General features: G+C 35.0%; 1 protein-coding gene across 3 annotated transcripts in view; it reads left to right on the forward strand.

Annotated features, from left to right (window-relative positions):
- The first annotated feature begins 662 nt into the window (after nucleotides 1-662).
- C2H10orf67 (chromosome 2 C10orf67 homolog) overlaps nucleotides 663-27558 on the forward strand; it is a 45333-nt gene continuing 18437 nt past the window's right edge. For 2 of the 3 annotated variants that reach the window (XM_062567703.1, XM_062567702.1), the window contains exons 1-7: nucleotides 663-799; nucleotides 2200-2320; nucleotides 4702-4845; nucleotides 5719-5793; nucleotides 8989-9138; nucleotides 15075-15219; nucleotides 16373-16431. In XM_062567703.1, the coding sequence (XP_062423687.1) occupies nucleotides 669-799; nucleotides 2200-2320; nucleotides 4702-4845; nucleotides 5719-5793; nucleotides 8989-9138; nucleotides 15075-15219; nucleotides 16373-16431 (825 nt within the window). In that variant the 5' untranslated portion in view covers nucleotides 663-668. The remainder of the gene's footprint in view (nucleotides 800-2199; nucleotides 2321-4701; nucleotides 4846-5718; nucleotides 5794-8988; nucleotides 9139-15074; nucleotides 15220-16372; nucleotides 16432-27558) is intronic. The other variant, XM_062567704.1, reaches the window with a different exon arrangement.

Consider the following 27558-nt stretch of genomic DNA (forward strand, 5'->3'; position numbering starts at 1 on the left):
GTACTTGACCAAATTTGTATTTGGGTGCTATATTTTATCTAGTATTCCCTCCATTATGCATGGGTTGGGGAAGCTGCTTCTTGACCAGACTGTAACTCTTCATAGTACGTGAAATCCCCTCAGGTATTTATCCTCTGGTGTATGTTATGGGGGGGGGGCAACCCTTTGTATTTTCAAATAGCACTGGCCCTTAATAGCTGAGTGGTAGAAAATGAGAATTATAGCAAAAAAGTGTTCAGACGATAGGATGTGAGTTGAATTAATTGGCTTTATGAGCTGAGGATTTCTACGTTTAAATAGGATTTTTTTTTTCCTGTTTTGTGGGAGCGTGCTGAACACTGGGGAAGGAAGCTTTGCCGCGGGAGCTGGTGTCGGCTGCCGGGGCAGGCGCTGCGGCGAGCGCCCGCAGGGGTGGGCGTGCCGCCAGCTGCCGGGGCTGCCTAGGTGGGGGCTGCGGGTGTCCCTGTGAGATGGCGCAGCGGGCAAACCCCCCGCGCGCCGCCGAAGACGACACTACAGGCTACGCGGTAAAGGCCGCGCAACGGTCAACAACACCTACCCCACTTCCTCTCTCCCGCTGCCGGAAGTGGCGTCATCCTCGCTCCTCCCACCAGCGTGCGCGCGACCCTGGGGCGGGCCGCGGTTACTATGGTTCCGGGCGCGCCGCCATGAGCGGCCTCCGGGACGGCGCCGGCAGCCGCGGCCCGGGCCTGGGGCCGTGGGCGCCCCGCTTGGCTCCGGAGACGTTGGAGCTGCTGGCGCTGTCCTGCTGCCTGGAGGAGTTGGAGCCCCAGCGCCGGTGAGGCTGCGGGCGCGAGGGCGAGCCGCGGCGGGCGGCGGGGCCTCTCGGTGGGGCCTGGGCCCGGCTGCGCCGCAGCCGCCGTCGGCGACGGCGGGCCGCTGCCCGACCCCGGTTCCTCCGCGGCAAGGGCCCTCGTCCGTGAAGATGCCCTCTGCTTTTCCAGTGGCGCGGTCGGAGGGCGTTTGGGGGGTTGGCCGCTAGGGATACGAGTCGTTGTTAGGACAGCTTTGTCTCGCGGTGCCCGAACCCTGAAATTGGCTGTGTTCAGAATTTTGCTTTCTGTAGCTTTCCTTGAGCGATTATACTCTGAAGCTTCAACTAAATACCCATTTGACCTATTTGATAATGTTTTCTGTACCTTTGCTGCTCTTCCATGGACTAACAAGGATCAAACTGTAATTTATTATACATATCTCCTTCCTATTTTGGAAGAATCTACTTGTTGCTTTGACTGAATGTAGTTACCTGTGCGCTGAATTAAATTTAACCTGCCCCTAGGTAATCCATGTGTTTTGGCTGTATCGTACAGTTTACAGTGTAACCTTCTTACAGCTGAGATTACAACTGCTTCAGTAATAGATTTCACGTTTCCTCTCCTCTAATGCAAACTGTGACACAAACGGTAATACAAACTAATGATTTGTATTTATACATGTTTATACATATTTGTATAGCATATACAATGTATTTATACATGATAAGTAGTAGTACTTGGAATGTATCTGATTGTTCACAAAATAAAGAGCTTTTCAGAACACCTGTGATCAAATGCTATTATAAACAATTTGTCCTGCAACCATGTAGACCATGGTCAAGTAGACCAAGGTAAGAATGTTCATTTCTAACAAAAAGGAATTTTGACACTGTCAAAATTCCTTTTTTTAACATTCTAATGTTCTAAAATGCAGAAAAATATTTATCTGAATTTATTAAAATGTGACAAAATCCTAAGTGTATTTTACAGTATGATAATAATATAAAAATATCCAATATATCAGCAGATTAGAAAATCCAGCTCCTAATCCAATCCAGGATTTCTGGACTGATATATTTCTCTACACAGCATTGAAAAGAATCTATTTACTGATAAAACACAGTATTTTTCTTAGGGTTTTTCTTTCAAGTTCTTTAGCATACTGTCAGTGTTGTTTGATGTTTTATTTTTTATTCAATATTTGGCTGAAAACAGCTGCCTTCAGGAAACAAACATAACCCAAAGAAAATGAAGTCTGAATATGTTCATTTCACTTTTTTTTTTTTTTTAAGATAAAGAGGAATCTAAAAAAGTGAAATGATAACTTTACTTCTGAATTTTCATTATTAATAAAAGATTAACTGAAATGATTAATGCAGTTACTAAAATTTTAAGCATTTTTCAAATCTATCTGTTTTTGCAGGCCTTGCATTTCAGATGACTTAAAAATAGGATATTACAGCACAGATCATGCTACTCAAACAGATATCAAAGAAATACCAGAACTAAAGGAGCTAACTATTGCTACACAAGCTTTAATGGAGGTAAATTAGGAAAGTATTAGAAAAGGATTTTCATCATACTGTAACATGTAGTTTTGTACAACATGTAGTTTTGTCAATGTCATCTCTCTTTTGTATAATTCTTATGGAATCTGTTTTAGCTATTCTGTCTTCATTTAGCTGTTCCAGCTAAATTGCATAAATTTCTGTTTTCAAAGTAGAATAATAAACTACTGACAGATGAGTTAGAGAACTTGGCTGCCTGAGTCAGAGAACACTACATAAGGATTAACATTGTCAATGTTTTCTGTACATTAAATGTAAGTGAAAATTCTAAAGGCTTAAACCTGTCTAATACTGGCTGAGAGTCTGAAAACAAATGTGGGCCTATCAGTTCCACTGGTACCTTAACCAATATCAATTGTGAATCTAGCTGATAGAATGGTGCTTCTATTTTGAAAATACCATATTCAAAAGCAAATTAGAAAGAAGACCAAACGGTGTAATCTACTTTTGCACAATTATATGTGTAATTTAAACATGGACTCACTGAAATGTAATGCTTAGACTGGGGTGGGAGGGGCACCAGTTTGAAGTGAGGAACAATCAAGTCTACATAACATAAATGCCTTAATCACTGTTGAGAGAGGTCGGTGCCTCTAGAGACCTGCAAAGGGAGAGCCAGTCCCCCAAAATTGGGTGTTTCTATGTAATTCCAGTTCTTCACTGTGTAGAAAATTACTAAGGAAGGTGCTTCAGGACTTAAAACTATGTGAACAAAAAAAAATAATTTTCTAGTATAACCTTTTCTTTTTAAATCTCAGATGGTATATGCATAGATAAGAACTAAATTCAAATACCTTTGGCACTACTTCTAAAAACAAAATCTTATTTTGTCTTATTTCCCTGAAAGATTTCAAACAAAGCAGGTTACTCTTTGCAGTCAGTGAATGTAGGATGCCTTGTCTTTTTTGCTTCCTGTGTTACTTCTTACTAAAATGCAGATGTCTTAGCATAAGATGCTTTACAGAGTATTGAATTATGGTTTATAAACAAGTTTTGATCACTTTCTGGGCTTCCATTTTGATATCTGTATTGATATGTACATATGCATGTCTCGTGGAATGTAACTAGGTACCCTCTGGCAGATTCTTGAGTGTTCCAAAAAGATGGATGGGAGCAAGGTGTTGAGAAAGCTAAATATTTTTACAGTATAAATATTTTCTGACTGTCAAATACTGAACCCAATATCTTTAAAATATCCAGTGTTGAAGGTTTTGGAGAGCATTGATTTTTAATTTGACAAGAAACACGTCATACACCTGGATACACAGTATCTTCAAATCTAGAGTTGGTTCTCATTGTTTCTTTCTCTCTCACTGGGACTATTGAAACATATGTTTAATATTATGTATTCATGTCTTCCTTTTCATGAATTATAGTTTTCTTAATTTCAGTTTTAATTTTTATCATCCGCAGGAGAGATACAATGGAGTGATGCTTACAACAAACATTATAAAGATGTCATTGATACCTCTGAGACTACTTTATATATCTGTTTTGGCACATTTTTATAATTTATATTTTGTTTTACAAAAGCAATTACAGTTTTCTTCATGTCATTACTTTCTAATTTTATTAGAGAACATTCTGATACAATATTTTTCGCTTTCATTATAGAAGACTACCCAATACTTTGATTAACAGTCAAATTTGTTGTTTGGGCTGAGAGTCAGCTCACAGTTTAAGATACTTACACTTCAGTGTCTCATGCAGGTGTCTTTGTCTGAGCAGGGCATCCAAACTGCCCTTATATTCAGTGTAAATTTGTCTTTGTTGTCATTGGAATATGGAGAATTGATTCAACTGATCAAATACAAATGTGACAAAAATTCTCTAGATTCACTTGTTCTACAGATAAGCACCTAGTGCAGTTTGGATGTCTCAAGATATCCTGCCTGGCCACTGTCTCCTCTCAAGTTTTCTTTAGGTCCTGTGTCATATCTGCCAGCTCTGCATAAGATGTCTTTCATACCTCATATCTTATGACACTACAACACATATGCATGAGCAACTGCAACTGAATCAAGTCCCACTGACTTCACTGACTGTAACAGAAAATTACTCACCTAGTTCAGATGTTGATCCCCAAATTTAGGTGTCATATTCTGCAAATTGGATCCTGTATTGCCACCCTGAGATGTCCAAAGCATGGAGCTAGGAGCTTTGACTGCTGTAGAGACTGATGACAGTCATAGGGCATAGAAATACATTAGATGCTTGTGTTTAGACAAATGTTTCTAGTCATAAATGTCTTGAACAGAGTAATAGATGTAGTCACATTTTACTTTTGTATAACTTATTTTGTGTAGAAAAAATGTTTTCCAGTATGTAAATAATAACAGGATTTGGGGTTTTTTTAGCTCATCCGCTCTCTCCAGCAAGATTTGCTTACCTACAAAACAGTCGTTCAAGCACAGTATGAAGAAAAAATTGAAGAGCAAACTTCAAGTCTCTGTAAATACGTAAATGACAGACTGAAAGACATTGAGTTTTTTCATAAACGGGTAAAAAGAAAAACTCTTGCTCACTTACATGTTTTCACTAGGTACTAGTTCTCATTCATATACCCTCCTTGTGCAGAATGATATATTGTACATGATGAAAAGTAATCCACAGAAGTATTGGCAATAAGGAAATAAAGAAAAGTGCTAATGCAGATATAAAAGTGACTGCCCAAAGTGTCTGTTGCAGTTAATAAAACATGGATTGTGTTGAACACTGCAAATTAACAACCTGTCTAGGCAAAAGTCTTAAACTGTAGTGTGTTTATTTCTAATAAATATTTTGTAATATTTTAATAGGCAAGAAATTTAGCACAATTTCTTGTATGTATTTAAATTATTTACAGCTCTTCTACTAGCCATTTCTTTGAAAATACATATGCAGTGCTCTTTAGATAATAAAGCAAAACACGTGCACTGGCATGAATGCTCCTAGAGAATGATGTTGCAAATGTACAGTGAGCAATCATGAGGAGAGAGGAATGTATGAGTAACAAATCAAGTTCAGTTTTAAGCTTCTGAGGTGATCGTATAAGAAAACAGAAGTTTTAAAAATCAGTACATATTCCTATTTGAAACATCTGAGACAGCCCTTGTTAAATAAGTGTTTGTGTTTAAAGCAATTTGGAATCCACTTTTTGTAGAGAATAGATACAGTTTGATTGTTGGGCTAAAATTTGAAAAGAGATTGAAGAATGTTGTCAGCACAAAAAGTGATAGGAAAAGGAACATTAGCTTAGTCATTTTTTTAAAAACTTAAGAGTTTGGATAGCATTTAATCTTTAATGGAAGAAAAGAAACATTTTTTTTGTAATTGCTTATGTCCTTTTATTGCACATCAAAATTCTCAGTAATTTATTACAAATTGAATTACAGAAAGAAGCCCAAATTCGACAGAGCTACCAACAACAATTATGTGATGCACTGGCTGTTCTCAGATCAAATATTGAGGTGGGTTTTAACCAATAATTTGGTAGTAGACTGCCGATCTGCCTAATAATATGTTATGAACCAATTACAGAGATCAGCTTTGCACTTCAAAATCTAGAGAAAGGTGTGTTTAATTTTTTCATGAAGACTAAGCATTCAAATCATTTTTAATTGAAAACAACATAAATTACAAATTTTTTACAAGTACTGTTTTTTTTCCCTCTACTAGTGAAGTACACAGTTTGGCATACTTGAGCACAGTCTTAGGTGAGTCATGGTTATTATAGCTTGAATGAGTATCTTAGCAGGTATCACTAGAAGAAGGCAAAAACAGCACAATTTTGCGTTTCTTGACTACTGAAAAAGAATTGACCGCAAAATTGTTAAGCAGTATAGGATTAGACCCAGATACACAGTTAACACTTACTTTTGCATGTTACTGAGGGTTGTAGAAAGAAGTCAGAGCAAATGAAGAGATTTTCTGGGACTACTGGCTACTAGAAGGGCAAACTTGCTTTGATTCACAGTAAAGATAGTCAACTGTAAAAGGTGGTTGAAGTTGTCTTCATATATGAATAAAAAATGAGTAATCCTCCATTTTTGTATTCATTGTGTTGCTATGAAAACTAGCCAGAGTCTGTGCTGAGTCTCCTAGGAAGCAGAAACATGGTAACCGCAAAAATACCATTCAATCTGATTAAAAGAAAATGTAAATATCTTGATACGTTTTATAAATGAATTCTCGGACTACTGAACAGAGAATGATGACCAGTCATGCCCACTGTAACTGACTTTATGCTGCCCTCTAGAGACCATGCCACAAAGTTTCATATCAACAGATTACAGGATGTAATTTTAATGGTAAAATAATCCAAATTAAAAAGCATGGAGCTTACATTTTACCTTTTTTCCTTTGCGTACAAATAGAAGATGCAAGTTTGTACAAAACAAAGTATTTTAAAAAAACCTCCTATATGGCAATATTTATACCACTAATATGGATAATTAAAGGTGGCAATATTTACCTATAATTGTTCTATTTATATGTAGCATAGTCAAGTCTATGTGTATAGTGGGAAGTGTTCACCATATATTAGCAACATTTACTGTACAATACAACATACAGAAAATCATATAAATTAAATGAAAAACAGCCTAGAAGGAAAAGAAAAAAGTATGTGTTATTAGAAATTCTTCTAGACATGTGAAGGAACAGTAAAACAGGTATAGTTTTATGACTCAAGTCATCATTTATCATATGGATGTTTCAGAGAACAGAATAGAGTAATATGAAGCAAAAAAGAAAGGTTCACAGAAAAAAAGACGAGGAACCACAAGAGAGGAATTTGATCAAGATGCAGAAGGAAGTGAAAATACTGCAAACACTGAGCAAGTGACAGAAGATGATATGCATTTCAGCAATGTTGCATAGTTGAAAGTGGATGAAGGGTAGAGTTGGGGACCCAAGAGGCAAAAGCTAGCTTTTAGCAGTGAGCAAAAGGATAGGTTCTGTGCAAAAAGAAATGACAAGATTTGTTAATACTTTGCGCAGAGTAGATGTTTATCTTTTTGCCTTTGTTCTTTTTTATTCCTAAATGACATGTAGCACTATCACTTGATGAAAGAAATTCTGCTGCAAACCCAAGTATAAAATAGTAATTTCCATGAGAACTGTGAAGTCTTGCTAGCAATGATTTCAAGATAGTAATTTTAATCAGAGTTTGTTTAAAAGAGCACTATATTGTGTGAACTATTTAACAAAAACTATGTCCCCTCTCTATAGTGACTCTTTTTGGGAAATAACTGCTTCTCAGAAAAAAGAAGAGACTGATATTTGTCTCCTGTAACATTTGGTTGGTAATGTGGATATGTTTATGATGTAGCTGAGCTGGCCTCTCTTCCTTGACAGTCAATGGGAATAAAGTATTTTTTAGGGCACAGTTTTTCTGATCAATTTTAGATGCCTACTTAAGGGTAAATTGACTTGTAAATACTCCTCTGACTTTATGAACTAGATCTCTGCAGACTATTAAAAAAGCATAGTGTAACTAGCTAAAATGTAGATGTCTACATATGACCAAATAACTGCTACATAGAACATCTGCAATAGTGCGAGCTTAACTGCGTGCGTCAAAAGTTCTGTTTCCCCATTCCAGTTCGTATAATCACTATGTAGTAAAAAACTCGCAGAGATTCCATGGAGGGTGTAACGGCAGTGTTCCCACCAGGGTTCCCTCTGCTTTCCCATTGGAAAATCTTGCATTAAGTTTGGATTCTTGTACACGATGACCATCTTCAGCAAGAAAGGTAGAACCTGGCCCTGTGCCAGCCATGTGTGGAGCTTTGTAGGTAGAGTACTCTAAGAAACAAGAACTGAGTTTGAATCATTATGGCTGAAAGACTTGAGCCACAGTTCTCTCAGTTCTTAAAAGGGTACTCCAAACATTAGTGTATTTCACAAGAGAAATGTTATTAATGCTAGCATTAATATTTTTAGAAAGTTGAGCAGTATTATATATGACCTAATTTAAATAGTTTGAATTACACGCCTAAGTACTCCTGAAGGAAGAGTTTGCACATACTTTTAAGCTTAGTGTTTCCTAGTGGCTGGCTGTTGGCAATGCACCATCTTGGAGAGACATCTTTGTATATTTGATGGGAGGTGGCATTTATTCTTTTTCTTTAAAGGTACTCGTCTTTGTCTTTTGATGACACAGGAAATAAATAATCCTTTGTAGACATTATTTTTCTAATCCTTTAATACGATTTTAAAACTTTACTAGTGTGATCAATAAGATGCAAAAATAAATGTCAGTAATGCAAAAGTTAACATTTTAATATTTTATCTTGATATTCTGTGCTTATGATGTATATTCCCCTCATTTTATTTATTCTTAAGTGTGTTTAAATAAATTCTTAAAATACTTTACAATATGTAAAATATACAAGGCATCCAAATTTTCTCTTTTTCTTTGCTATATGTTTGAATTCTCCAGTGTTACAGATTATATATTAGATATGATACACTTCTGGCTCAGATGCTTGAAATGTATTCAGATATGTTCAAATTTTATGTTTGCTGCTAGAACAGAACTCTGGAATGCAAAATATGTATCAATAATGTCTTGGAATTACAAAAGTATTCTGTAGCTTTAGAAAAAAAAGGGTTGCCTGGTTTATGCTGACGTCTCATTGGAGAATTTTTTCCTGTGATAGAAGTATTACAGCATAAATGAAGAAGACAAAGAATCTCCATCAGCAGAATTTTTGAGGCTTTTATGTAACAAGCTGCGTGAGGAGCAGTCCAGAATTGAAGATCTGGAACAAAAATTGCATGAATATCAAGAAAAAGAAGAGGAAAAACTGGTAGGTTTTTAAAAAGGGTCATAAATTCACTATGTAAATGTGATCTTTGAACATATTCAACAAAGTGTATTTCTAGTCTTATTATATACTTATAGGAAACATTTGACTGAAAAGATACTAGAAAGCTATTTGGAGTTTTCCTTGTGATTAATAGGTAAGTAATTTGTCTAAAATAAATTATATTATCTATAGATGACATACTAATTTACATCAAGTGATAAGTCTGGCAAGGAGCTGGTTATTGTACTATTTTTGTGTATCTAATTTCTTTTTTTTAATCCTCTTTGATAAAACACTGCTCTCAGTATTGTATTCCATACTTGAACTTCTCAGTTACAGAAAAGTCCATCTTTGTTTTATTAGTACTTACAAAAGTACTTAACATTACTTCTTCCCATCTGTCTCTCTGTTCCTACTGTCTCAAAATAACTTCTTCTAAATTAAATGTCTTCATTTTTTCTTCATAACTGTGTTAGCATCATTTAAATCAGCCATTCAGGTATCCAGATGAAGACTACAATTTTTCATGTTTGATTTTTTAAACCCCTGCAATAAGAGTTCATGAAATATGGTAATTACTTAGGTACAACCTTTCATATACACCAAAGGCTCTTTGCAATTTTAAGTCTTGTTCCCCACTCAAATAGAGACATAAATAGCTAGTTATAATGGCGTACCTATTCAATTTTGTGTATTCAATCTCTAACTTTCAAATGGGAAACAGAGTTCAGTCACATATAAACATGTAATTCTTATCACTTTTACAACATAAACAAATCCTTTTCCTTTTCTGTTTGTATATGATAGTGATTTTCTATGCACATACATGCCATATTTCAAAAGCTTAATTCACATTGGTGAGGGAAACTGCCTGAGGCTGAAAATTTGAATGCAAAAATATGAATGAAAAAACTGAATTCTCTAAGAATAGTTTTATTATGTGACCAAAAAGCCATGGTTCCATCATCAAGAAAGAGGATGGCTTTGACTAAAATCCCGTTTGGGTTCCATGGCAAAATGAAAGTAGCAAATAATAGAAATTAAAGCAGCATATAACAAATGCAGGAAAAATGTAAAAAAAAAAAAAAAAAAAAAAAAAAAAGTAAATGATAGCAATAATAATATAACCCAGAAGTTTTTGAAGGGTATAAAATGGATAACATATCAAGGAAATAACTATAAATAGCAATACCAAGGACAATAAAACAGTTTTAGAATGTTGGGAGCAAAGGAAATGGCTGCAGCTGTATGAGCTCACTATTAGGTGAACATTGTAGAGCTGTTAATAATGTAAAAATCACATGGGCAATTTAAAAAAAGAAAGTGTCATGTATATAGGAAAAGACAGAATAATGTACTTATATCAAAAGGGTAATGATTGCTTTCTGATTTATTAACCTCCAAAATGGGTATTAGGTGTTTAGAGAGAATACACACTTCCAGGTGAGGAAAACCAGTCTCAGCGTGTCCTAGGGAAAGCTGGAAAACTTCTAAAAAAATGTAGTTTCAGATCTCCGATAGAGAGAGACGTGCATGAGATCCTCTACCTGTAGGGCAAAACTAGGAGACACTGCAGCACGGTTTTCTCTTGTAAGAACTTTAGTCATTAAGCAGTTGGATGGGGGAGCTTGTAGGGTAAGTATCTACTGTTGCCATTCGTTTTTGTAACGCCACTGAGAGCTATGTGGGATGCTATCCTGGCTCTGCTCTCACATGAGGTGCTGAACAGATCAAAACGTTTTCTTTGGGCAAAACCTCTGTTCAACAGAAAAAGATCTGAAAAAATAGGTGGAAATGAAGAACTCCGCATAGGAATGCTTTTTAATAACCTTCTGTAACAATCAATAAAGGTTTTACAGTCTATCGGTGATCTGGAATTAAGTGAAAACAGTACTGATTAGAATTATGGGCAACACAGACTGGTAGAAAGCTAAATAATAACAGGACACGGCAGTGTTAGCAATCTGTGATGTGCTGAGTCCATTGAGACAGATTATTAGTTTGGAATAATTTGGCTTCCACCCGGAAGCCCAGAACGCAGCCCATACCTACAGAATAGGTAGCCATGTTCAGGAATTCAGTGTCTCCAAAAAAGAAAAAAGGATTTGGAGTACACTTTCAACTGAACATGGACTCACAATTTACAACTGTTTTTAAAAGGGTTGATACAATACTTTAGTGATTAGATGAGTATAAGGAGGAATATTGTGGGTACTAGGTCCAGTCTATGCAGCTAGGACAGTGAAAAGGAAAAATGAAAACATTATTTAAGAGCTAGAGAAAATGCCTTAAGACAAGCAACTCAGCTCAGATCTGTTTATCAAATAAATTGAGATTACTCAATTACAGAATCAAAATACTTTACCAGCATTTACTGTTTGTACAAATAATAACATACTCTGGTTTTCTCTGTCAAAGAGTTTGCAATGAAATGCCTATTCTCCCTCCAGAGTTATGCTATCTTAAATCTTGATCCGTCCCTGACATGCCTTACAAAGGTAGAGAGAGGTCTTTCAGGCCAGTGGTAACTGAATAGTCCCTTTCTTGTTGGTGTTACATTTAAAAGGCATCTGCAGTTAACAGGATGAAATTCATCATGATGTAATCTTGCACTGGCTACAGGATAAAAACAAATATGAGAATAATTATTGATATCAAAGGAATTATGGTGTCTTGATCTTTAGAAATCTTTAAGACTGGAAGCCCTTTCAAAATATATGCGTTAGCTGAATTCAAGCTATAGGTGCAATAATAGGGTGACTGGTTGAAAAGTAATGGCTTGTATTCTATCAGTGGCCTTACTAGATATATTCATATTCTGTCTTAAACTGCAAATCTTTGAAATTTATACATATACACTGCGAAAGAATTCAAATTATAAACACATCAGTGGAACATCATTATGGAATCATGATGCTTTCAACAATAAAGTTCAAATTTATAGAAATGAAAAAAAAAAAAAAATTTTCCCTTACAACCCGAATTACTGTATTTGTAAATGGTATTTTTCATGACAGCTTGTACAGTTGCACCCTCTTGTGGTATAAATAATGCAGGCATAAATACCTGAAGTATAACTTAGAACGGGAAAGGTGCATAATAATTGGGATGACAAGTTTTCAATTGCGGATTTTGTTTTCAGAGCAAATTCCCAATAAATAAACAATAACCTAATTTTTTCTTTTTACCTGATATATGCTGGAACATTTTCATTTTTGATATCATCACATAGCATCAGTAAAATGCATCATACTTCTGTGAAGTAAGACTACAGAAATCCCAGCTGTTATTAAAACAGTTGATTAATTATTTTGAGTGTGTATTAAATAGTCAGAGTCCAAAGGAAAATGCATATTTCTCAGTTTCATAATAATGGCTGTATACTTTTACTCAGAAGATTAGGTGACTAGAATACTCTGGTTACTGGTTTAAAAGTCTGTTATATTTCAAAATTATGTATCCATATTTATCTAATATTCTATTAGAAACATAATCTGAAGAGTCTACAATACATAACTTTAGCAAATGTATAGTAGAATTTATTAAGACTAAAATATGCATATTTTATTTAAGTAATAAAACTTTTAGGATTAGCAGATAAAGTGAGAAATTTGGAAACCTCCTGCATGAGCCAGGTTATAATCATCTTCCAACCCCTAGCTGTTTTCTTACAATTTAAAGTTTTCTGGTTTAAGCAAGCCAAACACTACCGCTGTGGGCAGATGGTAGAGAGAACATTACTACAAAACCTGCCACTCAAAGTGTAACAGATGACTGTAGCTACAGAAAATTGTCCCTTTGTTCATTTTGCTAATGAGTGTCCTCATTGCAGCAGGAGACTGAATATTAATTATTTGCAGTTCTCGTTTTTAACAGATGGTGGAGCTAGAGCTAAAGGTTGTCTAAAGTGCGACCTATAAATTTATGAAAAAAAAACGGCTGGTGTGTTTTTCGTATTGTTTTCTTGAAACAGTAAAAGAGAAAACTACATTTATATTTGAGATACAATTTAAAATTGATTCATATGATTAATTGAGGTTGTTTTAGTTTATTTTATAATAATGGTAGTTTCTTTGATCATCAGGTATTGATGCTCAAATACTGCCAGGGCAAAAGAACAAATACTTAAGCCTATTAAGAGCTGTAGCAGTTACTTAACAGATCTTTTGAAATTCTAAATTTGTTTTGTAATGGTTTAGATTAGGCTTCTGCCAAAACAGCAACATAATTACTCAAATATTGCATGCACTCTATTATTAACGCTGTTAATCTACCTAAAGTGTACTAGCCTGTCTACAGGCTTTGCTAAAAGTTTTTAATAAAAACATGCAATTAATAATTATCTGAAAATGTTAATTTAAAATCTCCTGTTGCATAAAGAATATTTAAAATAGTTTTTGAAGTATTTAACCAGATTTTTTTTTTTAAAAAAAAGGTACTATTAAAAGTAGCTTTTTGATACTATTACTTGGTTTTATTGTAAATGACTACTGTTCCTTCCATAAAGGAAGAGGAGCCACAAGTTAATATGATATATTACTTTTCAAAGCACTTCACTTCTTATTTATATGATTTTTAATGAAATCAGTGAAAACTTTGTGGCCAGAATTCTATGAAATACATTGATAATTTGTTCCGGTAACTCAGAGATCAAAAATGTCTTTTATAAGGAAAAATAGTTAGAGACTAAATTTTACTCATAAATATGTTACAGTTCAAGTTCATATGTCATTTGAAAACCCCAGAATTTTATTTTCAAAGTTCTTTAACATTTTTATTTTCTGGTAATTTTAGAAAGGAGTTAATATTTTTACCAAGCAACGCAAGTAATACCCTAAATTTTCTTTTGTAAACAAAGTAATTGCTGTCTGACTCTTCTCTTTTGTGTTAATATTTTAAATGATCTGGGGAGTTAGTTATTATTCTAGTATTACTATAAAGATCTGTGCCAGCTCTGAAAGCTTTTCTAGAATTTTAAAAGAAATATGTGGCAGTAAAATCTAGACAGCCATAAGACAATATATTCAAATGTTTTCAATAGCTTTGAAACCAACAAGAGAAAAAGAGTAGCTGTCCCAATAAGCTTTGGTTGCATAAGAAGTCTTTTCCATAATGGACGTGGCAAGATTTAAACAAAGGACACGCATAATAAAAATGTAAATGAGTTTGCTTTACTAAAACTATAACTTTAAAGTCTTTTGTTGTATGTTATCCTGGAACCTTCTTACAAGGTAATCACTGTTTGCATAGAGATTTAAGCCGTAGTCTTCAATAGCATTAAACCCCTGCACGGTCTATGTGTGACAGGCATGCAAAGCCATGTTAATGTTCAGAATATGAATTGCCTCTGGGTGGCTCCGACACCAAGTAGAAAACCAACTGCGTTGATATCAGGAGGCCTGATGGACTCCATGCGGCTCCCAGCCTGAAAACTTCACCGCTTTGACATGTGATGTGCTCCTCATGACACTGGCAGCACTGTCACTGAGAAATGGCACAAAGGCAACAAGCCCCCCTCCTTAGCCATGCACTTTGCAACCCCCTGGTGTTGCCTGTCCACAGTCTCTCCTGCCTGCCTAGTTACGGACAGCACTTCATAAACACAGGGGGAAGTGTGGGTGGATAGGCCCCAGCTGCCTTCCTGGACACAGCCTCCATAATAAATTGACCTGAATGATGAGGGCACACAAACAGTATGATATGCATTATTCCTGTCAATAAAATGTCCCCATGTGTTATGGTCTTTGTATATAATGTACTGCAGCCTTTCTTCCAGCAAGAACCTATTTAGAGTCTCAACTTTCTTCTATTCATGTTATGCCTCTGTAATAGAATTCAGAAATTGTATGATACTGTGTTGTATAATATTATACCAGGGTAGCATATTTGAATCCTTGAATCCTTACTTATAAATTCAAGGCATCACAATCTTTCAGGTTGCCTTTGAAGAAGATGACCATGAAAAAAAAATGCTTGAAAAAGAAAATGAAGATTTCAAAGAAGAGATTTTTAAACTACACAATAAGATTTTTCATCTTGAAAATTCTCTGAAACGCTCTGAAAGAGAAAATGTTTTATTAGGTAAAACTTTAAACTAATGTTAGATCAAGATGACTAATTTAAATACAGTATGTAAGAAATGTTACTAAATTTGGAATTCATTGTTAACATGCTTCAGACGGTTGGCAAGTTATTTCTGGACTGCTATCTTTTTCTGGTATTGAATGCTAATTTTGTATGTATCTGTAGAGAAATTCATACATATTTATTCTAATTTAATGCATATATTAACATATTTTTAATTTATGACAAAGGAATATTTGCTATGGCTTTTGAGACTTCTAATATTGCCTAGCAATGTGGCTAGCGTTCATATTTTGTGACAGATATATACTGTAAAGTTGCTAAAATAGAAAGGCTTTGTATGTAGCTGTTTATACGTTTAAATAATGGTCTACTATTTTGTCTCATCTTAAGGTGATTGTATTAAAACCTACTCTTTTATAGAGCATTTTTTGTGCTTTTGCAAAATATTTGAATGCGCATTTCTTCATAAAATTTGTGTTTCTGTGGAGGTTTTCCGACAGCATTAGTTTCATCAAATAAGCAATCACTATTTTTGGTATCTATGCTTTACCACAGTACTGAAAAGGAATTTATTTTTTCCAGTAGGTACAATGTACAGTCTTTCACGTTACCTCTCATGCACTGCCAGTGTGAAATACTTAATGGAGGACTGGAAACTGTGGCAATCGAATAGAATTTGGCTTTTTACTTTTGTTATGTCCAAGTAGATCAGACCCAATATCACCTTTAATGGTGGCAAGATGAATTTGACTTAGGCAATATTCCTTATTCCCGTTTATCATCTGATTTAATGGTACTTCTCATCTTTTGATAGTTTTGTGTGAGGTATAAAGAACCACCTGCTAAAGCACTTTGTATTGGCTGTGACTAACAGCGAGGATGTCCAGAATTAGTATTAATGAAAAGCTGTGGGCACTCAGTCACACTTGGCTCTTGAACTTACTTCTTAATCTCTATCTGACCAGCCGGCTGAACAGCAGGAAAAAGGCTGTGAATGTCAAGGGCGGTTGTGAAGGTCACCGTTCTGCCAGGACTCGCATCCAGTGTGCACTGTGTGGGTTTGTAGACTGACCTGAAGCAAACATTTTGAATACATTGATGTAGGCATGTAATTTCGTGGTCTCTCTTTTTCTCCTCTTGTTTTCAGATAAGCAAGTTCAAAGAATGCAATTAAAACTGGAAAATGATGAGCAAACTATTCAAAAGGTATTGTAATTTTTACATTTATGAATGACTGCCATAGTGGAATAGAAACAAGCTTGGACTATTGGTAAAGTATAGTCCAAATAATGCTGAAAATTTGCTTTTAATTTGAACACTGCCACATTTTGTTTTATGGGTGTATAACTCACTGAAGAGTAACAATGAACTGGCATTCTTTTAGTAAATATAGTGATTTAGACTTTCTAATCCTGTCATATTGCTTAATATTCTTAAAATGCGATTAAAAATCTGAACCTCAATAAACTATAGTAAAATGATTTGAATATGTTAATAAAAATGAAAGATATTCAGTACCTTTTTAAAGGCGGGGAGATAAGATTTGTATGCAAGTAGCTAGTAACCTTGAGGAATAAAACAGTTATTTTTGATCACCTGTGACTTGATATATATCCCCCTACTCACACACAAAGCTGTTAGTGTATGTGAATTATTATTTGCTTGCTACTTGAGCAAAACTGTAGCTGAACAAAATATGAAAGTCAACTCTTTAAATGACTTCTCAATGCCAATGTTTATTAAATAGTGTCCTCAATGAGGGGTCGACAGATCTCAGTGTTTTTCAGTTACAACATCTAGTTATCCTTCCAGGAAGCTTCTTATGTTGTGACAGTTCTCAAATGGCTTTCTTCAACAGTGTATCATTCTCATTCTGAAAATTTAAAAATAGCCACAGAACTTCTTCCTAGAAAGAACATTCTTTCTGTAAAATATTTTTGAAATGTTTTGTAGATTACTCAGTTCTACTAATCTACAAATCTACATGATCTTCTCAGAGATTTCTAAATTCTCACACAAATTCATATAAAAAGGATCGTTTTGGTGACTGACACACTGGAATTGTAAAACCATCCTTTCCATTGACTTCCCTTGTGAACTTGGATTAATCACTCTTCTAAGACCAAGTTTCCCACACTGAAAATAGTGGTATCTACCTATCTCTAGAAGAACATTGGAAAAGTAAGTTCATTAAGGTTTAAAAACCATCAAGATCCTATAGATGAAATCCAAAATCAGAAATGGGAAGTGAATTGGTCTGTCTAATGCACTAGTTTGTCAAAGGAGGAATGCTTCTTCAGGTGGATTTTTCTCATTTGTAGTTCTGGCAGTGCTTAGGAATCCCACTTAGTTCTGAAGCCCCATTATGCTGGAAAGAAGTGCAAACCCTCAATAACCTGTACTAAACATCTCTGTTTATTTCAACTGCGAGATCTAACAAAGATTTTTTCATAATATATTTTTTTCATCCTTTCACTCACCTGAACTTTTTCCTGAAACTTACCCTAAATTTTTTCTTCCTTTCCTTCATCTCTGTACAAAGGAGGACAATATCTTTACATGTAGTATCTTCCCATAGATGCTACCTCAATCTGCGAATTAGAACAGCTTTCAGGATTTTTTTTTCCATTTATCTGTCATATGATTTGAAAGCACTATATTCACATAAATTTGGATTGCAAGACAAGTATTCTTATAAGTGGCCTTTCCTAGTCACTTCATATTCTGTCGGGTTAGCTAGATTTTAAGACTGACGTGTTTTGAGAAATCATAGGAACAGCCCTTCCCTTCTCATTATAATACTGATAATGTTTTGTATTTAATTGTATTTCCTTTCAAAGAAGACTGTAATTCCGAAGGAATAACTACCCTGATTTTTGTTTCTGACAAACATTTCTTTTCACTCCTCTGTATATCCTACTGAAAAGAATGTTCTCTCAGTAGCCAAAGTATGGATACATTTCTTTAAATAAAATGTTTTCATTTTTAAAAAGAGGAGCTGGACATGAAGGCACACACTGCTGTAGTGCCCAATATTTGGATATTTGGCTCCAGATAGGGAGACAGATGGGATTTGGAGTCTGAAACTTTTTCCTGTGCAACCAAGTTATGCACTAGCTGTGATCAACTACCTCTCTGATTTCTCTTAAAGTGTTTTAAGAGATGGCAGCCACTGGGTTTTTCATAAAGACTGGAGCACTAGCTCAGTCTTCTGGTCATTGATCAACTTGAGGATGTTCGTATCTGTAGCTCCATATAGCAATGGAATGACTTAACTACTAGTTTACATTGTGTTTTGTGGGAAAGCATTCTCTTTAAAGTTGAATGCAGAAAGATCAAGCAGAAAAGAACCCCAATCTCTAATGATTAGGATATTCAGTATATAGGAAAGGAGTTTCCTATAGATTTGTTCTTTCTTTCTTGGGATTATTGCTGAGTATTTCTGGGTTTTGTGTGTGAATATAGTGTGTGAGAGGGGTGAGAGGTTGTTTCATTTGTTGTTTTTTAGTGTTAATAATCTAAATTAAAATGCAGAAATGACCTATGGAGCCAGAACACAAGGTTCTTCCTTTCTCACTGAGTCACAGCTTTGCAATGACATGAAGCTCCTGCACGAGTATTCTGCATCTAGTCTCATGAATTTCATATTCGTTGTATCCAATGGCACAGCTTGAACAGAACTGGTGGCTTATTCTCTTCATAGAGTGGTACTTAAGATACTGTTCTAAGACTTGGGAAATTGTAATCAAGCCCCATAAAACTCCTAGAGGCAGAGAATCTAGACTGCCCCAATCTGTAGGCAGTCCAACTCTCAGGTTATTATGCTGTAGGAGAGCATTTCTCCATTTTTATGAGGTGAAATGAATGTCAGTGTTGAACTCAACATTATCAGGTTTTGGATATGTTCTAAGTGCAAATTCAGTAAGTAACAAACTCAGATTCTTGTGACACTGAGAAATACAGATGTTTAACTTGCAAATCCCAGATGACAACAGCTGTGACAGAAACCCTAGACAGCTCAAGAACAGCAAAACCTATGGAAGCTTTGCCATGAAATGTAACTGTTTAAGTGAGTTTGATTCTGGAACTTCCGAAGAATTCTACTTAAATTATTCTTTAGGCACAATCCTTTGTCCTTGCTGACAGTAGACGTGAAATTTGCCTGACGGAGTTTGTCTCAACAGTGATGTGTTAGAACTTGCTGCAAATGGTAGAGTAGTCCACTTATCTTTCTACAAACTTATAATACAATAGCGGACTTGTCCCTGCAGTTCCAAACTGCCACTACTGTTTGACTATAACAGGTTTCCACAAATATCTAGTTTTTAAGTCAGTGTAGTTTCCATTGTAATGTTTCCCTCATCTTCCTACATCCTCTCACAGAGCAATCTATTTTGCTGAAGTCTTAAGAACTGTACATTTTATATGTGTGACTCTTGTGACATGATTAAGCCTCACATGAAAGTATCTATCTAAAGTCAAGATGTCGTCTGTTTCCACTTCTAATATTAAGATGTGTATGTCCACATGTAGTCTCTTGAACAGGGGGACTATATCTAGAAAGGATTTTTAGAGAATGTCTGTAATAAGAAATCCAGCATTAATTCTTGAATGTTTATATTGTTTATATTTTTAGTTAATTGAAATTCAAGAACAAATGAAGGCAGAAATTGAAAATGAAAGATCATTAGTTAAAAGTCTGGTAAGATATTTAGGTATACTTTTTTTTTTTTTTTTTTTTTGTAAACCATCATTTATTGCAAATCTAATAAAATATGCCAAATCCTTTTAATGTCACATAGATTGAATATAGACAGGGAAAATGTTTTTCACGTGTGAAAAAATAAGTTAGAAAAATACATTTTTTCTTGCAGAATTTTGAGAGTAACGGATATTAACAATGCTGCCAGAAAGATTTTTTTAAAAACTCTGGTATTTTGTTTTAGTAAGACTTATATTTAATAAATGTAGGATTATTTAGAAGAATTTGCTGCTGCTGTTTATATGTTGTAGGCAATGAAATAGAGAGTTTTGTGTTAAAATATTTTTGTATTCTGCATTAGTCTCATAAGAACACTGCCTTTTATTTTCTTTTTACATGAATCAGGAACTTTCCAGACGGCTGGTCCTTTATTTTACCATTTGACTTTTTTTTCCTAGCTTGATTTCGTACTGGCTTTCACACTGATCACCACTAGTATGTCTTTGTTACAGTAAACTGACTGGGTTTATTATAATAAAAAATAAAACACAGCTTGACTTGCAATCTAAATGTGCTGGAAAAGAATATGATACTGTTTAGAAGAAAAAAGGTTGTGAATAGAAAATCAGTACCACTTCAGTTATTTAAACATTTGCTTTTCTGCAGCTTGTCAAACGTTGTGCCAAGTCATAGCTGCTTTACTTACTTTGTTTTGTTAATCTCAGCACCATGTGTCTTAGACTTTTTTAATAGGTGGCCAATCCTGCAGTCTTTACTCAGTTTTCAGTTTCAGTGGCTCTGGGTAAGCACTGGAGGACTGAACTTTTTAAAATTAGTCAAAAACAAAATATCATTATAGACAAGTTCCTTGAAACTAGTTTGTGAAGGTGAAAAAAAAAGCATAAAATAAATTGCCTATTAAATAAGTTTAAATGAACACCTTCATCCAGAAAATACCTTAGAGGTCTCGTCACATTTTTTTTTTTTTTTCATTTTCTTTAAGCTGAAAATGTAAGGAGGGCTCTGTTAGAATTAGGAAATAATGAATGAAAGATTTTAAATTTTGATTGTCTAAATATAGGCCACTGAGTCAAGGTATAGCCTCTGCTCTTTCAGGAATGTGCCACTGGAGAATCCCAGCTGATGCTAAAGACCTCAGTCTGATTTGTAGATTTGTGTATTTTCCAAAAGCATTCGAGGGCATTGTTGTCAGATGATAAAACCAAGGTTCATCTGCCTTCATAATCTATTTCTGACATAGCAGGCAGGTAGTGTATGTGACATGCAAAGAGGTCAGGCTAACTTTTGGTTCTCAGATTGTAGCTGTGGCACCTAGAAAAGACATTGTAAGTCACAAACTGAGTTGTAGTAGATCTAGAACTCCCTGTGGAAGCTTTAATCAAAGCTTAGCTAGACAGGTATCGTATATCTCTAATGCATATAAAAAAGTTTAGAGATTTGAAAGTTGTTAATAATTCAGGAGAAATATAAGTTTTCAAAATAAAACTGTATTAAAAATAAATAAATACTGATTTTAGCCATATTTACTTCTAGTTTTGTGTTATCCCAGAGTTAGTTCCTATTTTTACCTAGAAGTTCTTTTTTGAGGACCTTCTTGAATGCACTGGGGGCACGTGACAGGGCACAGCCTAGGACGAGGAATAGACTAGAAATAGTCTGAGCTCAAAACAAGTAAGCTCAGGCCAAGGGCTGGACTACAAAGACTGTTAGGAAAGATTTGGCCTCATTCTTCCCAATGCTCCTAATTCTTCACAAGTTAGAGCATGTGGTTACCAAAAATCTATTTCTGAAATTGATTCTAAAGTCTTTTAGTGCACTGAAATAAAGATACAGAGAATATGCATCTAGATTAATCCTGAAATGTGATGAGGGTATCCTGACTAGTCTGTAATAGCTAATATTATTTAATATGCAAATTTTATGGCCTCATCTTTTAATTGCATATTAGCAAACAAATCAGTATGAAACACAGGAAATACAGCAGTGGCACAGTAAGTCAGAGCAGTAATGTGCACAGTGAATGTTAAATAACATTGGAAGCAGAATGCCTGTCCTCTGGGAAGCAGAAAGGAAAGAGTGGAGTCAATGAGAAGTTACAGGCTTTGCTCATTGAGACTTCATGTTGATACTCTGAGTGCATACAAATGTGGAAATGAAAGATGGACCAGCAAGAGAATAAAAGAGGAATGAGCACTGAATGTAAAAAGTGCTCTTAAGTAAAAGTTGAATCTGAAAATATAAATGCTATAAGACTTATAGAGTTTAAATCCTGAAAAATGTAAAAATGTTAGAGCAAAATAAACTGTAAGAAAGCAGAATCAGTAGCAAAGTATTCAAAACAATCAATAACAAAGTTCTGAAAAAAATCATAGGAAAAAGTTTTTAATTTATATGTTTCTCCCTTTTTCTATAGTTTAATTAGTATATTTACATTTGATTTTGTTTCATTGTATATAGACAATACTTTGCTTTCCTGTCGTGTGAGTAACAAAAATAAAACTGAGCACTGCTGAGCAGTAGCACAGAATAAACTGGCTTTGTTACAACTCAGTGCAAGCCAAGAAGTTGCTGTCACTTTCAAACGATCTTAATAGTCCCAGTTTATTTCCAACTGAGTCTTCTAAGAAAAAAAATGTTAAGCATGAAGTCTCTCTAGTTATCAAGTCCACAGATGGTGAACTCTAAAACGATTTTTCACTGTCATAGATCAAGGAGCTAATACAATTAGCTTTAAATCTGCAAAAAGCTGTATGTCTTTTGAAGACATACATAAGACTTCCTATGTACTCATTTTAATACAGTTTTTTCAATAAAATGCTGAGTTAATAATAGTCTTTTTGCTGACAGAGTTAATATAGGAGAGTTGTGCTTTCCACACTTGAGTCACCAGTTTGATTCAGATATAGCATTACAGTAATAAAAAGAATTGTTGATTGGCAGGTCATTGGAAGTGTTTGGCAATCTCATTGCAGATTGTAATCTGATTTCTTGCACCCAAAACAGATGATTTAAAGAAAGAAAGTGTGGTCTGCATTACCTAAGTCCTCCTTATTTTCAAAAGACTTCCTCTCACTGTAAGTCCTTCTACACACTTGCCAACATTGGAATTCTTTACATAGAAGGACATGTGCAATAAGGACATTCTTCTAACATTTTAATATAATTTGAAGGTTTCCCTTTAAAAATTGTATTTTCTTCCCTGGTGAGAGTTATTATCAATTAAGAATCTATAACCTATTTGAATCAGTTGAAGCTTAAAAACTCACTCTACTATGAGACTTCTGAACGTGACGGTAATCAAATAAGAATGTTGTTTGTCATCTGTCCTTACTACAATATCCTGTCATTTAACAAAGTTATGAGGTTACAATGACATGAAGGCTAGACTATTTGGGTTTCTTTTTTGCAATGAATAATATTTCAAGGGTTTTAGAAAAATAATTGACTGAATATATTTATATATTTGTGGACATTCTTTAACTTTTGCAGTACATTTTTAGTAATACATTCAATAAATTTGAATTCAGGTTTTACAGGCCATTTATATGACTGAAGAGTTGCTGATATCACTGATCTTCCTAAAGCTTCAAATAATAGGGAAAAAAAAGGGAATATGTAGATGTTAGTATGTAAATCAATGTATTAATCAGCCTCACTTTTTGAAACTGTATTTCCTTCCACAGTTAATTGACATATTCTATTAATCATAGTTAGATTTAGAAGTGTGCAGCCTGTGCTGAGACCAGGCCATGTGCTGGGATAAACTAGCAAGTCTAAGTTAGTTGAAATATGTGCAATGTTTGAAAGTGATATTTGATTATATTAATACAAAAATAGGTATATTGTTTTCATTATCTATTTGTTACCTAGATTTATGACTCGAAATGTTATAGGTATAAAGGAATATCCTTTTATCAAGGATTTAATTTATATTCATATTTAATGGATTCAGTATCAGTTAATTAACGACACTGCTTTGACACTCCTCAGATCTCTGACTACCGTAACGCTTTAATCATGCAGTAAAATCCGAGCAGCAACAAAGAAATAATCTCAACAGAAAATCAGCCTCCTTACTACCTGTAAAACTTTTTTCTGTCCTTTTATATAGAAAGACTAGCCCTAGTCTTTTCCAGCAGGTACCTTTTTGGAGGAGACCCAAAATGGCACCACATTGTTCTAAAGGGTAGTAATTGATTTCTGGAATCCTAGATGCACCAGAAGGAGATTCTTGCCCGCTAAACCTTCCAGTGAGCGGAAGAAAAAGAATTTACTCACTACAACTGAGAAAATATAGTATAGGTAGAGGGATTTGTGGACTGACTCTACAGCCTATTCACATTTTGTTTTATTTCTAATGAACTGGGACTAACATTGTAAATTCTGTCCAAAAATCAGTGGATGTCCCGTATGAAATCCAGAGTGTCTGATATTGCATAAGTTCTCAGTCCAGAGGCAAACTAGTAAACTTTGATTCTATTTCTGGTTTAAATCCAGCTATGACTGAATATTTTCTAATTTGATTCATTCTTTGGGCTAATAACAGTTTTTTTAACTGGTTCAGGGTGTTCTAACATTTCAAAATTGGTAGTTTTAGAAAAAAACATTTCAAAAGAGAAGTAGCACATTTGTGAATTTGGCAATAACATCCAGTCTGTGGATTTTCACACACATCTGCATGCAATAGGTCTACAAGTGACACTTATAAGATGCTTGTCTCCATTTTCTCTTTTTATTTTTTCTTGTTAATTTGAAATTGCTCAGTCTAACTAGCAATATATTCTTCAAGACTGCAATTAAAAAGAAAATAATTTTAAATGTGCAGTCAGTGCTTATCTGAGTTGCTGATGCTGACAACACAACTTGAGCCAAAGAATATTGTCCACATCTAAACTTTTTTGAATGTTCTCTTTTCTAATCTTTTTTTCATTTAAGGATACCTTGTGAATGAAGTCAGAAATAGACTAATCCTCTGTTGCTTTGTGAAAAAAAGAAATTGTATTTTGAGCTCTTTTTTGATTTGAAGTATGATTCAGAGGAACTAATCCAGTTAGAACTGAGTAACTTTTTTTTTAATTGAGTTTTGTCTGGATTTTTTCCCCTGATCTGACCCAGTAATACCTTCATGATGCTAATGCCCACATAGGAGAGGCAGCAGAAACAAATGGCTACCAGCAGTGTAGATGAAAGTGACTGTCCAGTTACTGCCTAACATAGATTTCTTCTGTTCTTTTTGAACTCAAATATATTTTTGGTTTCTTAGCTTCATGCATCTATTGTGTTTACTTTTTTGTTGTTGTTGTTATTTCACTATATCATCAACTATTAGTTCCAAGGTACATACAGAATTCCAGATAAAATTCTTCTGACATAACTCAACTCAGAAACAGAATTTTCCATATTTTTTCTCTCTTTTGTTATTCTTCCTCTTCTTCACATATTCTTTAGTTTTTATCCTACTTTCCTCATCTGTAGGTTAATTGCAGTCTTTGGGCAGATGGAAAGTATAGTTGCCCAAGCATAAGGTTCTCTCTGTCATGCTAGATGCTAGATGCTAGAGCTGTCCCACCTACACTCCATCTCTTCCTTCAGAAAGGTATGGGCCTCTCCTAAGTCATCTGTCATATCTGCCAGCCTCTTGCAGGTGTCTTGAATCTCAGGGCATCTCACATGGCAGTAGTCACCAAAGTTTATGCAAACTTGAGTGTCGAAAATTGTGTTGCCATTAATAAGCTATGGCGTTTTCACTATGTTTGTTCCATTATCTTTTGCTATGTAGTACAACTACCTGGGATTAATTTCATAACCAGCAATAATGTCCATTCTCTAAGCTTTCAGCTGCTCAGATATGTATTTCACTACAAGAATCTTTACTGCAATTTGGCTATTGCCAATGAACTGGATGTTTGTTTATTACGTTGGGGTTGCACAATCCACAGTTGAAGAGATTTGTTTATTTTGACTAAAAGTCATACTAAAGTTCTGCTTGCATTTCTATTTATACTGTTATTAAAATTACTTTTTACCTGTGAAATGTAGATCCCTCTGTTTATTTCAGGCTATTTTTCGTATAGTAGCAATTATGTGACTAGCAACATGAGTAAGCAAGGAGTAGCAGCATCAAACGTAGACCCCTGATTTTAGTCTTACTTGATGTAATGAGCCAGGCTGAAAATTTACTGCTGACCAACAACAAAGCTTTAACTAGGGGTGGATTGGAAACTATATTGTGTTTATCGCTTACAGATTCATTCATTAAAAAAGAGACACACATTAACGTTCATACATTTTCTTCTTTTACTGCTCTCTGCATTTTGTGGAGGCTCTGACAAATGCATCCTAATTTGTTTCCACTAGTTGCTTAGTCATTAACCATAGCAATAAGCAATGGGTGCAAAGACTGTTTACAGCTAAAGCAACTATACTCCATACTAAACAAAAGTCACACAGTTTTGATGATTTTGTTTGGTTTTTAAATAGCAAAAATAATTAAAGTGGAAAGCTTTAAGATTTAATGTAGCACTTTACTGAACACCATTCATTTCTTCTCTCCAGGGAGACGGAATATATGCTAATAGTAGGTTGCCTTTGGAAAAGACTTCTCAAGTAGATTAGACATTGAGAGTCTGTTTTTTCTGAAGATGCAGATTGTCTTCAGACCATTCTTTGTTCAGTCTGTTGTTGATTCCATCATTCAAAGTGTACGGTTAGGGTAAATTGCTCAGTCAACTGAAAACCTGGCTGTTGTTAAATTTGGGTGCGTAGTCTCTAAGGATGTTTATGATGTAATCTAAGGAGACTGCTTTGTAGTAACCTAACTTTTTGGCATCTTGTGTTGGCTAAGAGTGACAAGGTCTACATATAAAATTGCAGCAGGTACAAATACTCTTTGAATATTCTGGATAGATGATTGTTCTGCTGTCTACTGTAACACAAGGCTCAATATAAGACTTGGAGATTTACCCAAGGAGAGAGAAAAGTATGAAATCAGGAGGTCACTCAAAATCCAGAACTGGCAGAACTGCTCCTATGCTGCACTTACGCCAACTTCTTTTCAGATCCAGTTGGTAACAACCTCAGTAGACCACTGTTGTGATACAATTGTCAAACAGTGTCTCAGGATCTATAGTTGCCCGTTACCAAAAAGGAAGTAGTTAACAACAGAGGTATTCTCTCAGTTAAAAGAACCAACATTTATGTGGCTATCTCCTCTGTGATAAATTAGGGGAAACAGGCAATTGCTTCAGTCTTTGTTGTTAATCTTTCCCAAGACTACTATTTCCACTTCCAGGCTGAACTGAGATCGTGCTAAACCATACAGTCCAAACTGGATGAGATACTCTTGTGATTGAGTGAGCAATATAAAGAAAATGCTGAACCCTATTCTTTTCAAAGACTGTCTATGGGGCATCATATATAAGTTACACAAAATGGGTGAGCAGATATTCTGAAGAACCGTAAAGTTTGAGAGAAAAGAATAAATCCCTTAAAATTTATCAGTCCCATTCAGTCATGCCATGAACTATAGGTGGTATAGCTTCATCCGTCACCAGGAGGAGATCTTTGTCCAAAGCAGTGTGTATGCCAGATTGCTAATGATCCAAAAAAAA

The sequence above is a fragment of the Rhea pennata genome, chromosome 2 (assembly GCF_028389875.1).
Source record: "Rhea pennata isolate bPtePen1 chromosome 2, bPtePen1.pri, whole genome shotgun sequence".
In the NCBI taxonomy this organism is placed as follows: Eukaryota; Metazoa; Chordata; class Aves; order Rheiformes; family Rheidae; genus Rhea; species Rhea pennata.